The sequence below is a fragment of the Bos javanicus genome, chromosome 18, assembly GCF_032452875.1.
Source record: "Bos javanicus breed banteng chromosome 18, ARS-OSU_banteng_1.0, whole genome shotgun sequence".
NCBI classification, from domain to species: domain Eukaryota; kingdom Metazoa; phylum Chordata; class Mammalia; order Artiodactyla; family Bovidae; genus Bos; species Bos javanicus.
The window spans coordinates 51,531,913-51,549,955 of NC_083885.1; the positions used below are offsets into that span (position 1 = coordinate 51,531,913).

Here is an 18,043-nt window from a genome sequence, read left to right on the forward strand (position 1 = left end):
GTTGAGCCCGGGGAGAGGATGGGCATTATCCAGTGTCAGGAGAACCGTCCATCCAGGTGGACATGTGCTGAGGAGGAGCTCTCAGTCCCTGAGACATCAAAGGAAGGGCTGTGGGGAGTCTCTGGGGCTTTGGGGAGAGGGTGGTGGCCTGTGGGCTGGACCCAGAAGGCCCTGTTCTTTCCCTTCTCACAGCACTGGGGCTGCACCCTAGTTCTCTGTGCCCCATCAGTGGTCTGTTCTTGGCCTCCCCACGGTGCCAAGACCTGGGGCAGCTCTATCTGGAGACTCTGTCACACAGGCTCCCCTGTCAGGGGATGGGAGACCCACATGGGACCCCAGCCCCTCTGAGATGGAGCAACTGCAGAAGCTGGGCTCCCCTCTTCTACCCTGCTCCAGAAGTTCCCCAACTTTCCCCAGATGCCTGGGGAGGCTGAGATGTCTCCAGGGACCAGACCCAGGTGTCCCCACAGATCAGGGACCTTGGGATAAGGAGCTGCTCCCCCTTTCCCATGAGTTCATGCTGGGGCTCCCCCCTCCGCAGGGTGACTCCCGATGGGATGGAAGATCAAGAGTCTGAGCCAGGTCATTTCTCCGTGAGAAGGGGAAGGTCTCAAGCTGCCGGCCCAGGCCCTCCAGGGAGACTACAAGATTCTTCTCCAGTAGAGATGGGAAGGGGTGTGATTATCCGGGAATGAGCAGGAGTATAACTCCTCACAGTTAAGCGGATCCTGTCATCTCCCTGGGTCAGGAAGATCCCCTGGAGAAGGGAATGGCAACCCACACCAATATTCTTGCCTGGAGAATCCCATGGACAGAGGAGCCTGGAAGGCTCCAGTCCATAGGGTTGCAAAGAGTTGGACACGACTGAAGCGACTTAGCGCTTGGCATGTCCTCTCTCCTGATTCCCAGAGGAATCAAGTCCTGTCATGGAGCAGCAGCCGTAGACACTTGCAGTTCTCCTCCCAGGCTGATGCCAGTGCCCCTGTGTCCACAGGAAATGTTCTCTGACCTCTAGGTGTCACACTAGGGGGGGACCATTGTGGCGTCCCTCATCCATTTTATGAGTGTTTATTGATCATCTATTACTGAGTGCACACATACTGTTGAATATCTTTTCTGGCTTTCGTTTCATCCTTCCAGATGTTGTTGCTAGAGCAGAACCTTCTGTTCAGAGCTCCCTGTGGTCTCAAGTAACTGTTAATTGCTCAATTGTGTCCAGCTCTTGGCAACCCCATTGACTGCAGCCCACCAGGCTCCTCTGTCCATGGGATTCTCCAGCCAAGAACACTAGAACGGGTTGTCATTTCCTTCTCCAGGGGAATCTTCCCAATTCAGGGATTGAAACCGAGTGTCCTGCATTGCAGGCAGACTCTTTACCATCTGAGCCACCAGGGAAGCCCCTGTCTCAAGGAAATGACAAACACATTTTTAAAAAGTAATCTTATTTATTTAGCTATGGCTGTGCTAGGCGGGCTCCCTCTAGGTGTGGTGCTTGGGCTTCTCATTGTGGTGGCTTCTCTTGTTGCAGAGCATGGGCTGTAAAAAGTAGAGCCTCGGTAGTTGCAGCTTAGTTGCTCCGAGGCACGTGCCAGGGATCAAGATTGTGTCTCCTGCACCGGCAGGTGAGTTCTTTGCTACTGAGCCACCAGGGAAGCCCCGATGAACACATTTGCTGTCAGGGGCTTAATGCAGAAGTCCCTTGCCCTGGCTCCGCCCCCTGTTCTCCCAGTTGGCTCTCATAACTCTGCCTCCTATCCCTGAGTTGCCCGAGGTCTCACACAGCCTCCCTGGCACAACAGTCTGCGTTCTGGGTGCTCTTGAAGCCAAGTTGACCACAACCCAGAGCTTCAGTTGATTCTTCTAGTGCTGGGGAGAAGGTCCAGGTGACGGCATCAGGCAGTCTGTAGGAACTTGCCTCCAAGGCTTGCTGACCACCTCTTGAGGGAATTGGCGGGTTCCTCCCAGTGGCATCTTGGCAGGGGGCGCAGATCAGGTGCTGGAGGTGTTCCGGTGCCCATGAGACCTGAGGGTAGAATCACTGCCTTCCAGTAGGATTAAGCTTCAGGAGTTTCCAATGTCCCTGGACAGGGCTGGAGGTGAAGCCTATGGTGGTAATATTTTGGACTGAGCAACTAAAAGAGCCAGAGACCCCCCTGGGCAACTGCAGGGCCCTGTATCCACTAATTAGCCTTCCAGTGAATTCAGGGGCTTCGTGGCTGAAAGCCAGCTCAGGGGGACAGTTGGGGGTGGCTTCTCTGTTCTCCTGAGGACCAGGGGAGCCCGAGCCTCAGCTTATCCTGCTGCTGGTCACAGGCAGTTGGCTCTGGGAAATGGCCCAGGAGCAACCTCCAGTTTTTTATTTGATTTTAAATGGAAATGAAAGTGAAAAGTAAAAATGTTAGTCAATCAGTCGTGTCCGACTCTTTGTGACACTATGGACCATAGCCCTATCCATGGGTTTCTCCAGGCAAGAATACTGGAGTGGGTTGCCATTCCCTTCTCCAGGGGGTCTTCCTGACCCAGGGATCAAACTCACATCTCTTGCATTCATAAGCAGGTTCTTTACCATTAATGCCACAGGCAACCATAAACTCAGTGCGGTTCAGTCGCTCAGTGGTGTCCGACTCTTTGCGACCCCATGAAGTGCAGCACGCCAGGCCTCCCTGTCCGTCACCAACTCTCGGAGTTCACTCAAACTCATGTCCATCGAGTCGGTGATGCCACCCAGCCATCTCATCCTCTGTTGTCCCCTTCTCCTCCTGCCCCCAATCCCTCCCAGCATCAAAGTCTTTTCCAATGAATCAACTCTTTGCATGAGGTGGCCAAAGTATTGGAGTTTCAGCTTTAGCATCAGTCCTTCCAAAGAAATCCCAGGGCTGATCTCCTTCAGAATAGACTGGTTGGATCTCCTTGCAGTCCAAGGGACTCTCAAGAGTCTTCTCCAACACCACAGTTCAAAAGCATCAATTCTTCCACACTCAGCCTTCTTCACAGTCCAACTCTCACATCCATACATGACCACTGGAAAAACCATGGCCTTGACTAGATGGACCTTTGTTAGCAATTACCTCTGCTTTTGAATATGCTATCTAGGTTGGTCATAACTTTCCTTCCAAGGAGTAAGCATCTTTTAATTTCATGGCTGCAATCACCATTTGCAATGATTTTGGAGCCCCCAAAAATAAAGTCAGCCACTGTTTCCACTGTTTTCCCATCTATTTGCCATGAAGTGATGGGACAAGATGCCATGATCTTCGTTTTCTGAATGTTGAGCTTTAAGCCAACTTTTTCACTCTCCTCTTTCACTTTCATCAAGAGGCTTTTTAGTTCCTCTTCACTTTCTGCCATAAGGGTGGTGTCATCTGCATATCTGAGGTTATTGATATTTCATTAACCCGCCCTAAATATGCCTCCTGAACCCGAATGTGCCCTTTGTCCAAGGTCAGCCCCAATCTCAACTCCCCAGAATCCTCTTTGCTCCTCTTCTAGCACGATCAGTCCACTAGAGGGCACTCACGCTCCGCTTTTGCCATCACCTGAGACAAATGCCCGGGTGTTCATTGCCACAACCACCAGCCCTCAAACACTCTCTAGATTTGCTCTGGGCGAAGCTCCTGGGACAGACATCAGGGTCCTCCAGGAAGAACCTCACATGGAGGAGGTGGCAGGATGGACTGACGACCTGGAACCCAGCCCAGGACCCAAGTCACTGCTGAGGGGGACGGCTCCAGGCACAGAGGGCAGTGTGGGCTGGACACGGGTGCCCAGACACCTAGGCCACCAGCGAGGGCACTGGGGGAAACAGCTGTGAACCTTCGGCTCCGTCACTCAGGATCTGTGCACGTGCCCTTGGCTAGGCTGCTGAGGAACCTTCCAGAACGGACCCTCCACAGCAGGAGACAAGTCCTCCCGGGCACTTCAGGAGCCCTCGTGCCAGGAAGAGTCAGGGGAGATGCACCCATCACTGTGCCACAGGTTCTCCCGGGGCCTGAGGGGGCAGATGGGGTCCCAGGTTCACCGTCAACCCCAGATCAGGAGCTGGGGTGCTGGGACGGGGAGGTCCTGCCAACACTTCTGAGACCATCTATCCACCACTGTTCCATCTCAGCCCTCACAGCATACTCTGAGTGAATCTGTCACTCAGACTGTCCCCGAGACATCACGTGGGTCACTCCGATCCTTTGCTTTGATCCTGATGTCTGTCTGGGCTGTGCAGGGTCCTGGAGTTTCCAGTTCCCTGATATAGTGGACGTGGTTACAGTTCATGCATGCCTTCCCTGATTAAACAAATGAACTTTTGGAAGCCTGTGTGCCTGGCATACCAGACTCTGCGATTGTGGGGTAAACAAAGTGGACACAGCCAGCTCTCAGGGAACTCACAGTATAGCTGGGGTGACAGTAAGGATCACTTCCACCCTCCTGAGGGCTTGTAGCACCAAACACCCTCCTACACTCTCCAGGCCTCACAATTGCCAGTGATAGGCATTCCTGTCATTATGCCCATTTTATAGCTCGGAAAGTTGAGGCAGGGAGGGAGGGAGCCTCTGTCTAGTGTACCACCCCCTCACAGCCTGAGGAACCAGGTCTCCAAGGCCCATTTCCTGATCATCGTCTTGCCTCTGGGCACTCGGTCCTGTCTGTGAAACTGTCCTGCAGTGTTCAAGGAATGCCCTCGGGCCCCCGTCTGAGGTCTGAGCCTTCCTGTGTGCGTCTGGAGCCAGCTGCACTTCTCCCCTTGGCTACTGATAATGTGTATGGGAGGGACGGTGATGAGTTTGGGGTCTCTGGGCCTGAGGGCTAAGTCAGCTTCTTTCCTGCAGAGGAAATTCCCATAGGTCTTCACTTGGGTCGACACTCCTAATCCAGCAGGGACTTCACGTGGGCCTGAGGCTGGCAGGATGTCTCGTCTGTCAGTTTCTCCAGCCTGCTGAGACTTGTAAATAACGTGACAACCTAGGGAACCCAGGTGGCAGCTCTCCTTTCTCCCAAGTGAAGGTTAAAAGTGAAAGTGTTAATCTCTCAGTCATATCCAACTCTTTTTGACCCCATGGACTGTCGCCCACCAGGCTCCTCTGTCCATGGGATTCTCCAGGCAAGAATACTGGTGTGGGTTGCCATTCCCTTCTACAGGGGATCTTCCCGACCCAGGGATTGAACTTGGGTCTTCTACACTGCAGGCAGATTCTTTACCTTCTGAGTCACCAGGGAAGCCCAAGTGAAGGTCAGGCTGTCCCAAGTCGACCCACAACCCCTTGTCCTAAGAGTAGGAGTCAGGAAACTGAGGTTGGTGGGCTGACCATGCATAGATGAGCAGATTGAGTGAAGAATCCTGGAACCTGGCTGTTTGAAGCTGTATTTCACCCCTCCTCAAGGCATGCCCCTTCCACCTACCTTTCCCTGACTCACTGCTTAACTTCCTCTCTAAACCTCTCCCCCATTACCGTCTCAAGAGTGTCAGAGACAGGAAAATCGCACTTGAACCATTTCCCACGTTGGAAACACCGAGGGCAGGAGTTGGCCACGGTCACGCAGCGAGTCTGGAGCCGGAGCAGGAACCCTGGTTCGGGACACTCACATTCTGGACTCTCCTCCCAAGATCCAATAGTCTCTTCTGTTGGCACATCACCCCCTTCTCTCAATGGATTATGCCCGCACCCACCCAGTGAGCCAGTCCATGGGCTCCCCACTTCTCGTGGCGGTGGGTCAGTGCACTCTTGTCCTGCTTCTTGTAGGATATCTAAGGTACCATCAGGGCCACTCCCCAACCCCACCTGTTCACCCTTGGCTTTGCCTTTTAGCCACCACGGTGGTGGCTATGGCTCTTGGACCCCTCTTGGGCCCTTTTTCAGGCCGGGGCCCCAGTGGCCAAGGCAGCTCCATTCTCTTAACTTACTTCCTGAGATCATACTCCATGTGGCCACGGGCCTGGAAGGACTGGGACTCCCTAGGATGAGTGTCCTCCTGCCCACTGGGCACCCTGGAGAACTGAAAGGCTGCCCCCGCCCAGCGTCCGGCCTGGCCTGCGTGGCAACCAGCTGAGGGTAAGTGTCCCTGGTCAGCGAGGCGCCTGCCCCCAGCAGTGCTCAGAGTTCTGGGCCCGGGGGATGAGCACCCACCCTCGCCCACAGCCTTAGTTTCTGTTTGATTCCCCCCTGTCCCCGCGGGCAGGTGGCCTGGAACAGGGCAAGGAATCCGAGGCTGGCTGGGGATCTTGGTGCCGCCGGCCACCCCTACTGCCCAGTCCCCTACAGGCTCCTTCTCTTCTCCAGGCCTCAGCTCTCTCTTCCATTAGAGGGGGCTCTGGCTCTGTGTCTGGACTGCTGGACGATGACCTGAGCTCACCTGACGTCTGGCAGGTCTTAGTTCTTGACTGAATGAGTGACCATCCCTGGGAGGCCCTCCCCCTCTCTCTTCCTCCAAGTTCAACTCATCCGTATACCGGTACTGTCTGGGATTCTGGCTGCTGGTTTTCTTCCTGGATGTTGGTGTGACACCACCCTCATGGCAGAAAGGGAAGAAGTACTAAAGAGCCTCTTGATGAAAGTGAAAGAGGAGAGTGAAAAAGTTGGCTTAAAACTCAACATTCAGAAAACTAAGATTATGGCATCCAGTCCAATCACTTCATGGCAAATAGATGTGGAAACAAGGGAAACAGTGAGAGACTTTATTTTTGGGAGCTCCAAAATCACTGCAGAAGGTGACTGCAGCCATGAAATTAAAAGACACTTGCTCCTTGGAAGAAAAGCTATGACCAACCTCAGTTCAGTTCAGTTGCTCAGTGGTGTCTGATTCTTTGAGACCCCATGGACTGCAGCACGCCAGGCCTCCCTGTCCATCACCAACTCCTGGAGTTTACTCAAACTCATGTCCATTGAGTCGGTGATGCCATCCAACCATCTCATCCTCTGTCATCCCCTTCTCCTCTCGCCTTCAATCTTTCCCAGCATCAGGGTCTTTTCAAATGAGTCAGTTCTTCGCATCAGGTGGCTAAAGTATTAGAGCTTCAGCATCAGTCCTTCCAATGAATATTCAGAACTGATTTCCTTTAGGATGGACTGGTTGGATCTTTTTGCAGTCCAAGGGATAACATATTAAAAAACAGAGATATTACTTTGCCAATAAGGGTTCATCTAGTCAAAGCTGTGGTTTTTCCAGTAGTCATGTATGGATGTGAGAGTTGGACTATAAAGAAAGCTGAGTACTGAAGAATTGATGATTTTGAACTGTGGTGTTGGAAAAGATTCTTGAGAGTCCCTTGGACTGCAAGGAGATCCAACCAGTCCATCCTAAAGGAAATCAGTCCTGAATATTCGTTGGAAGTACTGATGCTGAAGCTGAAACTCCAATACTATGGCTACCTGATGCGAAGAACTGACTCATTGGAAAAGACCCTGGGAAAGATTGAAGGCAGGAGGAGAAGGGGATGACAGAGGATGAGATGGTTGGATGGCATCACCGACTTGATGGACATGAGTTTGAGCAAGCTTCAGGAGTTGGTGATGGACAGGAAGCCTGGCCCGCTGCAGTCCATGGGGTCGCAGAGAGTCAGACACGATTGACTGAACTGTTGGTGTCCCACTGAATCCTGGCATCACTTCATAACCAGGTTGCCTCTAGAAGGCCAGCTTCATTCTGGGGGCCACTGTTCACCCCTCCTGGCTGGCAAATCGGTCTCTAAAGTAAACCCCACTTCCGAATCTGCACCAAACTCTATTACCCATTCAAGAAATGTCTTCTGCTCTGAAGTGGGTTTCTGCATGGTGGTAGGTTTGGTGTGTGTATATATATATATATATATTTAATTAATTAATTAATTATTATGCTGGGTCTTCATTGCTATGCAGGCTTTACCCTAGTTGCAGCGAGCTGTGGTTACTCTCGAGTTGCAGTGCGAGGGTTTGTCATCATAGCAGCTTCTCTTGTTGCAGAGCATGGGCCCCATGGCGCACGGACTTCAGTAGTGGCTTCTGAGCTCTAGAGTTGCTAGTTGCGGTGCACAGGCTCAGTTGCTCCTCGACAGATGGGGTCTTCCCAGACCAAGGATCAAACCCGTGTCTCCTGCATTGGCAGGTGGATTCTTAACCACTGGACCAGCAGGGAAGCCCTGGTTTGGTTTTGCTAGAAATCTTCATGGTAAAAACCCGGGCTGGCCTTTGCCTCCCTGGGCTGGAGCTGTGTGCTGAGCCCGCAGGGTCCGACTCTCGCCATCTTTCTCAGGACATAAGTTTAGTCTGGGCCAGTGGTCCATTTTTGGGTTGAGATCTAGGCTGGGCCAAAGGTGGTTGATCCGGCTTCTTGTGGGGCTACAAGAGGCTCTATAGGACCAGGTTCTGACTGGGGTCCAGATCCCTGTCTCAGTTCTGGGTCCTGTTGAGTTCTAGATTCTTTTCCTGGCTCAGGTCTGTGCTGTGAGGCAGCTTCCTGTTTACTGAAGGGCACCCTTTGGATGGGGGGCAGAGGCCTGTGGGGCACAAAATTCCTGGTGCAGAGTGGATTTTTGTTGTGCTCGAGGTTCCTGCTGGGCTTCAGCTTGGTGATGGGCAAGGGGCTCCTGCTGAGTGAGGGTCTTTGCTGTGCAGTGGGCTATTGGATCCCTGTCTATTGGGTCCCTGCTGATCCTCAGATGCTGGCTGGTCTGGATGTTTTTCCTGGTGCAGGCTTCCCTGGTGGCTCAGAGGTTAAAGCGTCTGCCTCCAATGCGGGAGACCCGGGTTCGATCCCTGGGTCGGGAAGATCCCCTGGAGAAGGAAATGGTAACCCACTCCAGTATTCTTGCCTGGAGAATCCCATGGATGGAGAAGCCTGGTAGGCTACAGTCCATGGGGTCGCAAACAGTCGGACACGACTGAGCGACTTTACTCACTCACCAGCTGGGTTATAGTTGTCTGGTGTGGCTTTGATTCTCTAACAGGCTTAAATACCAACTTAGAACCTGGCTCTACTGTGCTTTTCTCCTCAAGGGAGATACATTTTTTTTTAATAATTTTATTTATTTATTTTTGGCTGTGCTGAGTCTTGGCTGCCGCACGGGTTTTTCTCAAGTTGTGGTGAGCAGGGGCTGCTCCCTAGTTGCAGTGGCTTCTCTTGCTGAGGAGCACGGGCTCTAGGCACTCCGGCTTCAGTAGTTCCAGCACGTGGGCTCAGTAGTTGCGGCTCCTAGGCTCTGGAGCACAGGCTTGGTAGTGGTGATGCACGGGGTTTAGCTGCTTAGCGGCATGTGGGATCTTCCCGGACCAGGGATCAAACCTGTGTCTCCTGCATTGGCAAGTGGATTCTTTACCCCTGAGCCACCAAGGAAGCCCTTGTGGGAGATAATGATCTCCCTGGCTTCATCCCCCTGGGTCCCCACAGACCTCCTTTGTCACAGATGCCTTGTGGGTTACTCATGATGGCTCTCCCACCACCTTGGGTTCCACTCCTTCAACCTGGCATCCCTGGTCTTCCTTTCAGAGGCGGTTGGCAAGTGGGCTGAGCACTGCTGGTTCCCCGCTCCTGTGCCGAGAGAAGCACTGGTGTCTCTTGCTGTAGGAGGAAGGGTGGGGACAGAAGGAAGCTGGGTGTCCATCACCCTCCCACCAGAGGGTTATGTCTTGAAGGGGCCCCATTCCACTCCCCACTCAGATAAAATATTTCTTCTCATGAAGGCAGCATCCCAGCTGAGTCCTCTGTTTCATCCAGATGACAGCAGCTAGACTCTGGAGGAATGTTCCTTTTCTTTCTCGATTTAAAAAAAAATTTGCTTGGCTGCACCGGGTCTTAGTTGTAGCACGTGGGATCTTCCTGTCGACATCTTCCTGTCGGCAGGATCTTTACTTTCAGCATGCAAACTCCCAGTTGCAGCATGTAGGATCTAGTTCCCTGACCAGGTACGGAACTCGGGGCCCCCTGCATCAGGAGTGTGGCGTCTTGACCACTGGACTTCTAGGGAAGTCTCGACTGTTCCTTTTCTTACTTCTCCGTCTGATGTTTGAGGAAAGGGTCAGAGAGGGAAGCGGGATCTACCCGGTTGTAACTTTCCCCTCTTTATTTATTCTTTCTAATGGTTCCCACTTTAATTTCCTTATATTATTGTTCTGATCATTTTTTTCCCGTGTTAAAAAAGAAAAAAAAAAGATATCTTCCCATTTTTGCAGCTGGAAAGCCCTTTTCAGTGGCATTTGAGATCTTCCACACTGTCTCTCCCAGGTGGCTCAGTGGTAAAGAATTCACTTGCAATGCAGGAGACACAGGAGATGCTGGTTCGATTCCCTGCGTCGGGAAGATCCCTTGGAGGAGGGCATGGCAATCCACTCCTGTATTCTTGCCTGGAGAATCCCATGGACAGTGGAGCCCAGCAGGTTATAGTCTATAAGGTCACAAGGAGTCCGTCGTGACTGAGCGACCGAGCACTCTGCTTGAGCCCTGCCTCTGCATGTATGTCTGCTGTAGTTGCCTGGAAACTCACAGAGTCCAGTGACCATTCATGATGGTGACGGTGGTGATAATCACAAATACTGGGGAGGCATATTATGTGCTAGGAAATGGTGCCAGGCTCTTTTTAAACTTACATGATCATTAGTAAGACGAAGTCTGATTCATTGCTCTCACTGCTTTTCTTTGCCCTACCTAGCTCTTGCCTCAGGAAGGTTTGCTGGATGAGTAAAAGTAAAAATTTGGGCAGCGGAGACAGACTGAAGGCGGTGCTGGATAGAGGTGTGCATATAATCTGGGAACGGTTTGGAATGAACAGGGTTAAGTGGGTCATCGGGATTGAAAGTGCATTTCAAGACCCCGTTTCAAAATGATTTTGATTTATTACATTTAAGTATATTTATTGATTTTGTTTGCTATTTTCCTGCTTGTGTTTACAGTCGGGAGGACCACCTAGGTACTCAGAAATTCTTGGTTTCTTTCAGGTAAGTAAGCGTAAGGCTGTGTGAAGGGGCAGCCCCAGGAAAAGACTGACAAGTGAAGAAGGCACTGGAGGGGGCAGTAATCTCAGGGGAAATGCTTTGGGGATGATTTAGGGAGTGGGGACAGGAATGGGGGAACGTGAGATGGGAGAAGAGCGGCCTCTAGGTGCACTCACGGCTTTGTTGACTGAGAATGTTTCATCGGGAGGGTGGGGTCTCAGAGCACCTATAAGGGCAGAGCAAAGCTTTCTAGCAGACATCGTGTGAGAAACTGCTGGCAGGCTCTGGAGGGCTTGTTTGACTTCCTGTGATGTCTTTGGTGTCCTAGGGTGAAGAGGAAAGGGAGACACTGCAGTTAAAAACATTCTTAGAATTTAAATTTTCTTATGAGAGCTTTTAAAATGTTACCAGTGAGACTCATCCCGGGGGGGGAAATTTTAAATGAAAAAATATCTACAGTAAGGAGATAAAGGATGCCCCAATCCCGTCTTCCACTCCTGATTCTGGTGAGCAGACTGTTGTTACTAGTTTGCGGCATAGTTTTCCATACCTTTTGTATATAAACATAATTGTTGTTGTTGTTTAGTCGCTAAGTGGCGTCTCTTTGCCACCCCATAGCCCGCCAGACTCCTCTATCTGTGGGATTTCCCAGGCAAGAATGCTGGTGTAAGTTGTCATTTCTTTCTCCAGGGATCATCCCATTCTTGATCATGTAATATCATAATAATGCCACAATATCCATCAGTTTAACACTTGCCAGTATACTTTTTATAAGACATTTAATTATACCTAGACTAGGGAGGAATCCCATTGTTTGACACCGATACCGGTGGTGTTATCAGAGATCAGTGGCCAGGTCCCCAACAGCCCCATCTCCCTCCACTTTGATAAGCAATGGCATTCTATCATCAGAGGCTTTGGCGAGCCATCTCTAGTATTAGGGGAATTGTGTTTTGCTTTTCCTGCTCTTCCTGTTTCCCCACACGTTGACCTTGAGTGGGATGAGCTGAGATGCATGCTAATCCTGATCTTCATTTAATCTCTCTTGTCTCTTAACCTCTGCTTCGTCCCTAGCTGGGGCTTCCCTAGTGGCTCAGATGGTAAAGAATCCATCTGCAGTGCAGGAGACCCAGGTTTGATCCCTGGGTCAAGAAGAACCCCTGGGGAAGGAAATGACAACCCACTCCAGGATTCTTGCCTGGAAAATCCCAAGGACAGAGGAGCCTGGAGGGCTACAGTCCGTGGGGCCGAAAAGAGTCAGACATGACTGAGTGACTGACACTTTCATTCTCATCCCTACTTGATTCCACAGAGCGACTCTGGTTTAAGGATGGTCATTCTTTGACAACTTACTGGTTTTCTTCATCCTGCCCTTGAAACGATCACAGGGACACGGCTTTGTCAGCCTGGGCGCTGCCATGAGCGTTCTTCTGGGGGCTCTCAGGAACCAATCTGAAATAAGGGGGTTGCTGCTTAGGACGGTTCATGTGTTGGATGGCCAGGACTTGACTTACCATCTCCCTTGCCTCCCAGTTGTTTTTCATATGCAGTGGGAAAGGGTCAACACAGAACAGTCATATGACCACCAGGGTCTCTAAGTTGTTTTGCTGACATGTATGGACAAGAATGGGCTTCCCCGATAGCTCAGTTGGTAAAGAATCCACCTGCAATGCAGGAGACCCTGGTTCAATTCCTGGGTTGGGAAGATCCGCGGGAGAAGGGAAAGGCTATCCACTCCAGTATTCCGGCCTGGGGAATTCTCTGGACTGTACAGTCCATGGAGTCGCAAAAAGCCAGACATGACTGAGCGTGTTTCACTTTCAAGGGCAAGAATTTGGTGGCAGGTTTGGAGGAAGCATCAGAGTGTCATTAAGGAGACCAAAAAAATGAGCAATGAGTGGCAGGGAGGTTCGAGAGGGAGGGGACATATATATACATAGGCCTGATACACGTTGTTGTGTGGCGGAAACCAACACAATATTGTAAAGCAATGATCCTCGAATTAAACATAAATTTCAAAAAACGAGGAATAAGAGGTGTCTGCCTTTCAGTGGCTGCTTTACTTCGACTAAGCCATTTTGCCCCTCTGATTTCTGTCTTGCCTGTGAGTAAAATAAGGCTGAGAATGGGGTCCAGTAAGGTCTTGGAAGGCAGCCCTGGGCTGTCGGGGAAAAGGGAAAGGGAGAGGGGGCTAGCCAGACCTTCAGCCAGCTCCCCTGGACCCTGGAGGAGTCTGGCTCTTATATGAGACTCAGGAAGAAATGAGTGGTGGGCTGGGGGAGAGGGCAGGGGGCAAGGACAGCTCAGGTAACATCTGCTCTGCTCTCAGAGGGATTCAGGAGAGCAAGTGGGGATCTCCACGGCGCACTGTTGTCGATATTTGTGTTGCTGACCTTGGCATTCACATTCTTGGCCTCCTTCTTGGAGCCACCTCCCAGAAGCCTGGCGTTGGTACCTCTGGCCTCTCACGACCCCTGTAGGAAGGAAACTGGTCACTTCCAGGCACTGGAAGGGGAAGGCACCAAGAGACTCGATCCCTGATCACTGTGCCTCTGGGTCAGCGCAGCTCCATTGCTCTTCCTTCTTACTCAGGGGTCTAGGGTACTTCAAGAGAGGAGTATTTTCTATGTATAAGGAATTGAAGTGTAAAATCTGGCCTAGAGAAAAGCTTAGCTGGAGGTAGGCAGAGAAAGAACAGCTTCTGGATAGAAGAGAGGACAAAAGGTCGGGGTGTTGATAAGACCTGACAACCTCCCCATTAAGGTCCCTGCCCTGCACGCATTATAATCCTCCTGACTCAAGAAATAAGAGCAAAGAGTAGATTATTCCATAAACCAGCCAGGAACTTCACCTGGCCTCTGTGTTTGCTTGTATTTGAATCCATAGTCCCAGTTTAACTATTAATATAAGAGGATGGTATTTATCTTTGTCCCTCTGGAACAAATCCATTTCTCCTTTTGTCTCTATTCAAGTCTGCCTTGTCGCCTGATGCTCTCTGATTTCCGTTTTGTGTTTCTTGATATCATTACCAAGCTGTTGTTATAGCATTGCACTAATTAAGTGAATCACCATCTCTTTTATTTTGAGGTGAGAACACTGAGGCCCAGAGACAGTTAATGCAATGCCCAAGTTCACAGGTGACTCATCAGGAGCTAAAACCTAGGTCCAAGGCTCTTAGCCTATTATTCTGTCTTCAAACCTACATGACCTAATGTCATGGGAGCTATTTATCGTAAGTAATTTTCTAATTAGTAGGCAATCTTATAAGGAATTACTCTGTTATTGTCATTTATTTCCTAACTTTGTCATTGCTTCTCAGTTATTTATTTTTCCATGAAAAGCATATTAAGCAGGTATGTGGTTATTGTAAGAGATAAAGCAAGATCAGGTTTTGTTTGGAGATTTCTGGGCAGGAGGATTGTGTAGTGTTATTTCTGCTCACCAGACTTGGTCCGACATTGCAGCTACCCTTGCCTGGGAAATGGGAATTGAGCCTGTAATTGCACCCCTGGTGGCCCCAGTGAGCTTTCCCCATCTCATTGCCCTTGTGCCTTTGTAGCTACTTGAGAATGAAATTTTACTCACTCGATTTACTGAACACTGAGTAAGTTCACATTATCCATCGTTTACTCTTCGCAACAGTTGTACATGCTAAGTGGTATTTCACTCATTTCAAAATGAGGCTTAAAAAAGTTAAGCATCTTGTCCAGGCTTCCAAGAGGCTTCCCAGGTGGTGCAGTGGTCAAAGAATCCACCAGCCAAGCAGGAGACGTGGGTTTGATCCCTGAGTGGGGAAGATCCCCTGGAGAAGGAAATGGCAACCCACTCCAGTATTCTTGCCTGGAGAATGCCATGGACAGAGGAGCCTGATGGGCTGTAGTCCATGGGGTCACAAAGAGTCGGACATGACTGAGCGCGCGCACACACACACACCCCCCGCCAGGAGCCAAGATTTGGATCATGGTCGATCCCCTGATTTCAAGTCTGAGTCTAAAGGTCTGGGTGAGTCTAAATGTGTCACCGTGTTTGAGAATTATTGGTAAAGCAGTGGCTCCCCTGGGGAGTGGGTCCCCTTCCACTCATGGGATGTTTGGCCATGTCTGGAGATATTTTTGGCTGTATTAACGGGGTGGGGGCAGGAAGAGGCTGCTGTTGGCTTCTAGAGGGTAGAGGCCACTCGGATGTTGCTAAACAGGTTAGAAAGAACATAGAAGTGCACCCTACCCCCCTTGCAAGAAGAATTATTAATCTCTAATGTCAACAGAGCTGCTATGAAACCAAGGTGTCCAGTCTCCAAAGGGGAACATTTTGAACTTAGAAACCTGAGGATTTATTCTTCCACTTAGATATGTTTACCTAGCACCTTGCCGGGTCACAGGAGGGACATGGAAACAAGACACCAGGGTGTGCCAGTATCGAGGTTACAGTGCAGAAGGGCAGTGGTTGAGGTAGGAGACGCACCAACACTCAACTCAAGGTGGAATGTGGACTGTGCAGAGAGAGTGCAGTTGGGGCTGAGCTTGTGCAGGGGAGGGAGGGGGCTCATGTCTGCCTCTGGGTCACATCAGGGCAGCGGTGGGAGCAGAACCGAGCTGGTGGGAAGACACAAGAGCAGCTGGGGAGCAACCGAGGTTCCGAGATTCCGGCTGAGAGGAACACGGGCCCTTGTTAGTGCAGGGTGTGGGGGGATGGCCGGGAAAGGCGGCTGTAACTGAAGCTTGGAGTCCAGGCAGAGGTCTCCAGCCTGGGGGCTCGTCACAGTGGTGGAAAAGACTTCCCTCCCAGAATGCAGGTCTAGGGCCTCCCCCGCCGGGCCATGGGGCTCAGCGGCTTCCACAGAAGTGTATAAGGGAGAAGATGCTGGAAATGGGTGCAGGAGGGTAGACTTCTGATTTTAGGACCCACTTGATGCTGAGTGTGTAACAAAGCTACTTCACCTCAAAGTAGTGCTTGGGAAGATGGTCACTTAGAGTGGGAACGTAGGTGGGGAGGGGGCCCCGTCTGCACAGTTGTTCTGCTAAGAACTGGGCCACTCCGGCTATAGGGAACAGTGGGGTGGATTCGGGGCTCCTAAACCAGGATCTGCTTCCTAAAGGTGAGCTGTTTGAACAGAGCCTGTGTCAGTCTTGCGCCCCGCCAGACCACAGGCGTGAGGCCATGTACCAAGAACACAGAAGCAGAGCTGAGAACCAAAGTCGCCTCCAAAGCTGACTGAGCCTCTTTGTAACTGTTGCCTGGAGAGTCCCATGGACAGAGGAACCTGGCGGGCTACAGTCCATAGGTCACAAAGAGTCTGACGTGGCTGACTGAAGTGACACGCGCACACGCATGTAATCATTGCCAAAAGCCCATGATCATCACTAACAGGTTTCCTGACTCCAAATTAGTCAAAGATGCCCACTCCAGTAAACACCCTATAAAGCCCCAACCAGTCCCCTAACGCCAGCCTTCCAGCAGGAATTGTCTTTGTCTTGAGGCTATAAAAATTGGCTATTAACCCACGAACACTGTCGACTCTCCCTGGCCTGTCAGGAGTTGTCGGCCCGCTGTGCTTGCAGGGCCCACGTTATCTCTGCTCTTTGTTCTTAATAAGCTCACTCCCTTTTGCAGTGCTCTGTGTCTGGAAATTCTTTTCCAACCAGCACTCGGATTGCCGCAACAGCTCGGTGTGGTCACAGCTTCAAACATGGGTACTACCTGGTGATGTGATTTTCCAGTTTATCACCTTACCATGAAATAGCATTAAGAACTGTTGGGGCACGTCTAGTGTACTAGGAAGAATATAATCGAGGATGACTGACTGGATGCACACTTGCCTTCAACACCCTCTCTGCACGGCCTCCAGGACACTCAATACCCCCAAACAGGGACTGGGGGAGAGGTAAGGTCCTCTCCCGCCAGGTACCCTTGCAGACACTCCATACACACGGGCTCCTTTAACTTCACGACACTCTTAGGATTTACATTCCGTTCATTCATTTTTGTAAATAAAGAAACAGGCGCCCAGACAGGCTAACTCACCGCTAACCCCCGTAGCCTGCAGGGGCTACATTTTACCGCGTGTGCAGTCATGCTCTTTCCTGTTTCGCCACGTTTCTCCCCTCTTTTTATCTTTCATAGAAAGTGGACTTTTTTTTTTTACCTGTGTGTGAGCTGCTGGAGACCACAGACATCAGCATTAGTGGCAGCAACAGGAGGAGGAAAGAGATCAGAACCTTCATTTCACCTGTCGATGCTGCTGCGCGTCGACTCTTCAGCAGCTCCCAGTGAGAGGGTCTCCACTGCTCCTGGCGGCTCAGGCTGTGCGTGGTATGTGGCTCGGGTGGGGGGTGGATCTGCACTTTACTCCCAGGCCAGCATTCTCATTAGAGGGCGGGAAGGGCCGAGTGGCGCTGGCCTTGTTAGGTAACAGGTTGGACCATGTGTTTTATGGGAATCTGGGAGGCAAAACTGGCCAAACAAATGAAGCCTTTATAGGAACATGAGAGGGTGACTGGTAACCTGGCCACTGTACTCGTCCCCTCCCTCCCTCCTGCCTCCCCACCCTGCAATGTGCTATGATTTCTTCTTTTGGCTTGTTTGAATTTCCTTATACGTTTGAGTAACGTTTTCTAGCTCAGTGTCTGGCAGGAAAAGTGAGGGCTAAGGGTTGGCAAAGAGGGTGACACGGCCTGTCTCCCTCCGTCCTCCCCGCTCCCAGCCTCGGCACAGTATCAGATGTTGCCGTGTCCCCACTGTGGACAGCGTCTTCCACGTCTGTGGCCATGTAAGGAGGGAGGCAGAGAGGATGGAGGAGAGGCTCTTCTCCCTTGCCGAAACCCTGCCCTGGGGCACTGGGTCAAAGCAGGCCTCCTTGTTGTTGGTCAGGCTGGTGGCCGTGGCCTCGTTGTTCATATCCAACTGTCTGCGATCCCATGGCCTGCAGCATGCCAGGCTTCCCCGTCCATCACTAACTCCTGGAGCTTGCTCAAACTCATGTCCATCGAGTCGGTGATGCCATCTAACCAGCTCATCCTCTATCGTCCCCTTCTCCTCCTGCCTTCAATCTTTCCCAACATCAGGGTCTTTTCCAGTGAGTCAGCTCTTTGCATCAGGTGGCCAAAGTATTGGAACTTTGTGGTATATGGCCTCATGGCTCCTGCCTAGGGGAG

The 18,043-nt window shown here is 51.2% G+C and overlaps 1 protein-coding gene across 1 annotated transcript; it reads right to left on the reverse strand.

The window, feature by feature from the left end:
* Positions 1-10,773: 10,773 nt before the first annotated feature.
* Positions 10,774-17,368, reverse strand: CXCL17 (C-X-C motif chemokine ligand 17). The gene is made up of 4 exons (XM_061388500.1): positions 17,035-17,368; positions 13,286-13,366; positions 12,246-12,344; positions 10,774-11,216 (listed from the first exon to the last, which is right to left on the reverse strand). Exons 1-4 carry the CDS (start codon positions 17,111-17,113, stop codon positions 11,119-11,121), a joined length of 357 nt encoding a protein of 118 aa, XP_061244484.1. The 5' UTR covers positions 17,114-17,368; the 3' UTR covers positions 10,774-11,118.
* Positions 17,369-18,043: the final 675 nt, after the last annotated feature.

Bases quoted from the DNA above. Each gene is read 5' to 3' on its own strand.
- CXCL17 (XM_061388500.1), bottom strand. From the start codon at position 17,113: ATGAAGGTTCTGATCTCTTTCCTCCTCCTGTTGCTGCCACTAATGCTG. The intron at 13,367-17,034 runs GTAAAAAAAAAA...TCCTTCCTACAG, and splicing joins CTCCAGCAGCTCACACACAG to GGGTCGTGAGAGGCCAGAGG. The intron at 11,217-12,245 runs GTAAGTTGTCAA...TCTTCACCCTAG, and splicing joins GGGCAGGATGAAGAAAACCA to GACACCAAAGACATCACAGG.